The 7,017-nt window shown below is 33.2% G+C and overlaps 1 protein-coding gene across 1 annotated transcript; it reads right to left on the reverse strand.

Moving 5' to 3' along the window:
- Positions 1–313: 313 nt before the first annotated feature.
- On the reverse strand, positions 314–6,516 carry LOC128546614 (17-beta-hydroxysteroid dehydrogenase type 6-like). Its single transcript, XM_053517572.1, has 5 exons — positions 6,144–6,516; positions 4,392–4,650; positions 3,983–4,146; positions 3,554–3,656; positions 314–952 (listed from the first exon to the last, which is right to left on the reverse strand). Exons 1-5 carry the CDS (start codon positions 6,463–6,465, stop codon positions 838–840), a joined length of 963 nt encoding a protein of 320 aa, XP_053373547.1. The 5' UTR covers positions 6,466–6,516; the 3' UTR covers positions 314–837.
- Positions 6,517–7,017: the final 501 nt, after the last annotated feature.

Here is a 7,017-nt window from a genome sequence, read left to right on the forward strand (position 1 = left end):
CGTTGGTTCAACCCAGACATACATAATGAAATGACATTATAGGACGAAAGAGTCTAAGCTTTAACATATAGACGGGCAGGATGATAGCTACATGGAGAAAAATATAAATCTCTTTTAAATAAATGTAATCAGGTCATGCTTTTCATGGGCTAGAATGGGTCAGTTCATGTGTATGTGATTATTTCTTTATTCTTTCGTCCGATGATGCTTTCATTACATTTTGCAAATAAGACCGGCTTCAATCTAAAATGCATCAATTATACAATAAGGAACATGATAATTAATATGTTGCTATTTCGAAAATAGCGATGAGGCAAATTCTTTCCTTTATTCAATAATGATATGTACTTATGACATGAGAAAGCATTTTGCACAACTGCGCGAACATTATTTTCTTGAATAAATGATATATGTGAAGATGTTCTATATAAATGATAACAATTTCAGTAGTTATATATACAATGTCATATGTTTTGTTTTATAATTTGAACTTGCTCGTAATCGTGAATAAAGGGTCAAAATTGAACGCAGACGCAGACGACGGCCGAGACGCAATTGGCTTGTAGACATCTGTCTAAAGTTTCGTGCTGCAAGCTTTAATTTTCATACAGGTTTAAATATAACGGTTAAAAGCAGAATAGTTGATGCTGTTATGTATGCCAGTAGTTTTTATCCTGATAATGCGACACCTTTAGACATAGTAACTGAAATCGACTTTTCATGTTTAGAGTATTACATTTTATATCTAACTATATTGTGTATTGATACACGGAAAACTAAGGTATTTGTTAGATAAAAAGAGCGTACTATCTGTAGATTGTTATAAGGAGAAAACGTCTACTCCTTATTTATATCCTTTCCAATCAATTTATTAATGATGAAGTCACTTGCACATTCAGGAAGCAGCCACAATGCCCGCATCATAAATCTTGCGTCTGTGCCAACCAAATACCTGTAGATGAAAACGAAAATATATATATTGTATAACAATGTGTTTCATAAGCTGTATTTTTATTGACACGGTTCACTGACTGACTAAGAGGATGACCTACTGACGGGCCGACTGATCGATCATCTAATAGTATAATGTAAAACCAAGTCCATCAATTCCGAAATATTAATGATTAATATTTAAATAATTTTATAGCTCACACTATGGTGGCTGATTTCTGCGAACTTCGCCTTTTTTGTCTGGGCGCGTTGTCGCCATTTCGCTTTGTTGCGGGCGCCAGGGCGAAAAAGTGAGATTGAGAACATGACAAGCAAAAAACCAAGCGTGAAAAAGGTTAAATAGCGAGATTTCTAACGCGCCGTAAGGCTAAATTCTCGCCGGGACAAAGCGAAACGGCGACAACCCGCCAATACAAGAAAGCTCGCCTTTTCTCTCTTCCGCCTTCCTGTAGCGCATGCGCTATATATACATTCTGTCATATCTCATAACAATGGTGTGCGCATGTGCTACAGGAAGGCTAAAAAGCGAAAAGGCGATATTTACCTTTCGGCGCGATATCAGCCACCATATCAGATAGGCATCATACGAAATTAAATGGCTATTTGACTGACCGATTAGTTTATACCAATTTATCTCAGTCCGATTGTGATGAAATCATACGGATTTTTTCAGTTGTTCACGAGACTGCTTATTGGGAAAATCAGTACTGGTGTCATATCAAGAGGTGCAGTCATGACCCCTGCTGGGCTCGAGCGCACGACCTCGGGTTCAGTTTCCGACACCTTAAACACTAGACAGCCTCTTCTGCTGACTCTTTGATAGTGTGATTTGTGTCCAGGTTGTGAAAATTGTAACAACTGTGAAGAAAGTGTGTGTGGTGTGCATGTGTGTTTGTGAAAAGGAAGTTTGGCAAGAGTGATTGTTTTCACACTGAACTAAGGTGTTAATGAACTTATGACGAAAGTTCGTAAACAGACTTTACAAGAAATATCTTTAAGAATGATGGTCGGCGAATTGTAATAAGGAAAGAAGTTTATGAATTTTTCATCTAACATTCATCTTTCATCTAACATTTTTCAAATTGCAAATCTAAACACCGCACTTTAACAATTTAAATGGTTCTCTTTTAATTTTTCGCAAAGGTTTCGTAGGGTTGCAATTTTGTTTCGTTTATCCTTAGACGAATAATTACAGCAGTAGTTTGATGAAGACTCATGAAGCGGTTCATGAGAAGAGGTCATTAAACGTGTTTATATTTTTAGCTAAATTGGTCCCTATCCCCATTTGTAACAAAATAGCAGGAGAACTTACGATATTGTTACACATCGAGTTTGATAAAAATCCATTACATTTTAGTGGTTAATGCGAAGAAAGGCATATCTGCTTTTAGCTATAGTGGTCCCTAAAAGGGCCCAAGTTCCTATATAAATAAATTTAGAAGAGGACCTTATAATGATGCTCCAGACCAAGTATGACAAAGATCCACCAAGCTGTTAATGAGACGCTGTATAAAGACATTTCTAGTTTTAGCTCTAGCAGCCCCTAAAAGGGGTTAAATGTCCCAACTGAACAAAGTTGGCTGCGGGCCTAATAAAGATGCTACAAATCAAGTTTGATTAGAATACATGAGAAAAAATCAATTAAATGATTTTTTTATTTATTATTTTTATTTATTTCTAAAATAGGCCAACTGATTCCGCTTTAACAAATGCATATTCGCTATTCATGAATCTTTGGACAGTGACGTCACACCTATAAAAAAGTGAAGGTCAAGCAAAACATACAATTGTAATTATTTCAATATTTCTGTTTCATAAGCAAAGTTTGACCGTAGTCATACCACATAGATAAACTGTATGCAGCGTACCTTCATTTCAGTGTATTGAGATTCAGTCATTATATAGCATATATATAATAAAACAGATTTCAACTGAGTTCAATATTTGCATACCATACTAAAGAAAAATATCCATATAATTATAATAAATCAGTTAAATAATTTATAACAAATATATCAAAGCAAACAAGTACTCATTTTAATATGCAATCTGAATAAGTCACAAAAGCAAGAAACCTTTTCATATACAGACAATTGTAACAAGGAAAATCTTTTAAAAAGTACTTCTCTACATAAAAGACTCTTATCACACCCTTATTCATGTGATACGCAGACCTTATTCAGCTCTTTCTTTAATTCGATATATGTTGGTATTTGAACAGGTTTTAATCATATTTATTAAACGTACTTATCATTTTGAGATATATCAATATTCTTACTAAATATACTGAGCCAAAGTTAACTTTAAAACGGTGAACAGCGTCGTTTAGGATAAACGCTTTGTCTACATTTCACTCAGCGCAGCACAATCAACAGTGTGAAAGAAATTGACACTCTAGTCCAATCAGACAGAGTGTTGCAAAAATCTTCCATTTTGATAAATTATCTATAATGTGTTATCAAGTGGTTTGATTTGCAAACTGAAGTCACGTGGCATAGGTAACGAAAACGAATTTAGACGGCGTCGCCGAAAAACAAACTAAAGCAACAAAAGACTCTGACAGATATAGTTTTCTGATCATGTAGGCTATATTATTCTTTACCTTTTCAATGGATACTTTGCAGTAATGGCATGTATGTAGGCATCGACAACCTCATTGACGTTAGTGGAGGCATTAGAAGTTGCTTTCGTGAATCTGGCCATACCTTCAATACAATACTTAGTAATAATAACGATTTCAGTCTTACAGTTTAGGAAATAATATTACACCGTGAAAAACATATTTAACGGTTTACGGTTTGTTTCCAGATAAAGATGTTACTGTCATTACATGAACTTTTATTGTCAATGAGATTTTAAACAAATTTCAATTTTGAGCATCAACCAGTTGAAAAAAATATGCTAGCTTCAAAAACATCCATTATTTTTTAACAATTCAATACGTAATGAAAAGATTGAATGAACGAAACATTTTAAGTTCCTGAATTTGTTTTTGAAAGAAAAAAATAATTACTATAAACAACTTAAATACTTATGCTAATGTAATCCTCTCGCAGTTTCCCCTTTATTTCTTCTGGCAAGCTGTTGACTTTATTTTCAAGCCTTTTTAATTGAGCACTTGGATCAATTATTCCAGTTTTAAATGCACCAGGCTCAACTATGCATACCTTCACCCCTGTTCTGTAAAGTTCTCGTCTGTAATACAATTATAGAATAAAAGTTTTACCAGGACAGTTTAAATTAAAACATATTGCTATTTTGCAAGTTAATACTATAATATTATCTGATACCACCGTAAGTCTATTAACTTACAATTCAAGAACAGAGACATTCCAAAAACTTTTAAAAAACTGTTTAAAACTGGAAAAGAAACTGATTAGAAAATTTAAAACTGCTAGGGATTACATTTACATACTGTCTTGAACACATCAATACTTTACCTGAGTACATCAGAAAATGCTTCCACGCAATACTTTGATACGACGTATGTAGCCTGGCCAAATGCAATTCGTCCCATCATACTTGATGCATTCACAACACGACCACGTTCTTTCACTATCAGAGGACAAAAGGCATTCGTTACCATAGCAACACCATAGAAATTAACTGCTAACACAGTTTCAAAATCTTGTCTCGTTTGCCAGGTACATTGCCCTGCAGTTCCGGTTATTCCAGCATTATTAACAACAGCCCAAAGTCCTGAAAGAACATACAAAGAACATAAAGGAAATATTAAAACGTTTTGCTTTTTGAGGCGGCATACATTATCACAAAATAAACCATTTATCAATTAGTATGTTTAACGTAAGAATAGAAACTTTTCTATTTTCAATAATGTATTAATACAATCTAGTCTGAGCAGCTTTTCGTAACTTTCGTTTTGCATCCTCGCCTCCTTTAAACATATAAGTTGTTCGTAATTAGAATAGATCACGATATTTCTTTTAACGGTAATCTAGTAAATAATGGGTTACAACTGTTACGTTTATATGAATGTTTTCTTGCTGAGTGGGTAATATTTCTTTTTATATTTGTGATACCTTACAACAGATGAGTGTGCTCATGAATATATACACAATTATTATTTGTATCTCTAATAACTTTATCTAGTCATTTTAAAATGTGTTCAATCTTCAAAGGATTGACAGAAAAATCCAGGTGTGGAGTTAGACAAGTTGTTAATTTATACATTTATTGACTGCATCAATTATGATGTATGCTTTCTTTATTGACATTATTATTGAAAAAAAAAATCAAGGAAAGTATCCATTACTCCAAATTTTACCACGTATTTCCATAGAAATTAAAAATTTAGACATCAAAATACGTCTCACATGCGATGTCTAGTAAAACTCCATTTAATTATAAAACTGCTGGCGGGAAGTGATTCTGAATTTGCGATAAGTGCAGACAAAGACCAGACTGAACGTCCGTGCAGGCTGATTTTCATTATTTAGTCAGTAACTTTTCAGTGAACATCCAATTAAGCATGGTAAAGGTTGAATTAGACGTAAAAATGTTGTTTGTTTCCAGTATCCTGACATCCTCTAAGTTTTTGGTCCGACCCTAAATGTTTTCATAACCTTTGGGAATATTTGTTTCCACATTTAACAAAAAGTTGCGAAACTGCACTTTTTATGCTATAAACATGGTCAATGGTGTTAGAAATCAACATACTGATGCTCCAAATGCATAACTCCCTTTTTGTATTCTTTTTTTTTTTTTTTTTTTTTGACACGATATTAATTTCCGAAAAGTGTCACTAATTAAAACAAAATTTAAAAAAATAAGATTTTAAGGCCTTGCTTAGTAACACTGATTGTCAAAATATCAGCTTTTCAAAGCAAGTAGGTATGACCTTGAATATATGAACATGTGTGAATGTCAAGGGTTTAAACTGTCAAATGATGTACTGCGTTTAAACGTGCTTCACAAGAAGAAATGTAAATGCTACGCTTAAACGTAAAATTCAACGACCTAAATCTTTAATTATTAAATTCTGTAACCGTACATGGCTGGGTTATGTTAAACCTAGTTCATTGACGGATTTTAAACCACAACAGTTTACTGCACTTGACTGTATACATAACAAGTATTACGATACGTTATAGATAGTCCAACATACGAATGGTTGTTAGGTTTGTTAACATCTGACACGTATTTGCTTTTGCAAACATAAAATATCTACTAACCTTTATCTTTGGGTAGTTTTCTTTTAACTGTTTCCAACATTTGTTCAATACTTGCATCTTTTGAAACATCTACTTGTATAGCTGTCATATTCTGCGAACATTCTTCGGTCAACTGCATAACTGCCTTGCTTGTAAAACATCCCGCAAAAACATGGAACTGCATGGCGTCCAGCCTTTTAGCAAGCATGTTTCCAAATCCCGTATCGCATCCAGTAACGACAACATAACGCTGATTAAAGTTACTGATCTTTAATTTTCTCACTAACCTTTCTATTAATAAGGATACCAGAGATATGAACAAAATAACCCAGTATATATCCATCTTTTTTCATAAAGGTTTCTTTACTCAATGTTTTGCATACACAACACAAAAATTTCCCCATGCGTAACGATTAATACTTTGACCTGTTTTACCAAGGTTAACAGTTTATACATTAACTAAAAACATAGTCATTTAAGAAAACGCGGCGATTGAACAGACAAATGTCAACAAGTGACAAAAATACATAAAAAGAAAATTGTGGCATTGTATTTATTTACATATCATTATTATAGGAACGAGTGATATGTTTACCTGTATCAATAAGTCATAATCATGTTTATATTTATTAGCTCAAGGGCAGGGTGTGGTTAAATTACTTATAAAAAAACAACAACGCCGTTTTCTTATTTTGTCTTGAATTTTTTAAAATTCTTCAATATGAAATTTGGCGCATCGATCCCGCATATGGCGTGTAATGTTTTGCAATATTATAGCTTCTATAATTATTTTCTGCCTTTGTATTTTTATTCAATGTCGTGAACTATTTATTGCAAAACAGAAATATTTGTTCAATGTATTCATATATATCATTTCTATCTCTTAAAATATTCA

Source organism: Mercenaria mercenaria, chromosome 11 (assembly GCF_021730395.1).
Source record: "Mercenaria mercenaria strain notata chromosome 11, MADL_Memer_1, whole genome shotgun sequence".
NCBI lineage: Eukaryota > Metazoa > Mollusca > Bivalvia > Venerida > Veneridae > Mercenaria > Mercenaria mercenaria.

What these genes read in the sequence shown, in the direction of transcription:
- LOC128546614 (XM_053517572.1), bottom strand. Translation starts at nt 6,465, where the DNA reads ATGGATATATACTGGGTTATTTTGTTCATATCTCTGGTATCCTTATTA. An exon ending in GCATTTTCTGATGTACTCAG is followed by an intron (nt 4,147 to 4,391) that starts GTAAAGTATTGA and finishes ATTGTATTACAG; the next exon opens with ACGAGAACTTTACAGAACAG. An exon ending in GCAAAGTATCCATTGAAAAG is followed by an intron (nt 953 to 3,553) that starts GTAAAGAATAAT and finishes TTTCATCTACAG; the next exon opens with GTATTTGGTTGGCACAGACG.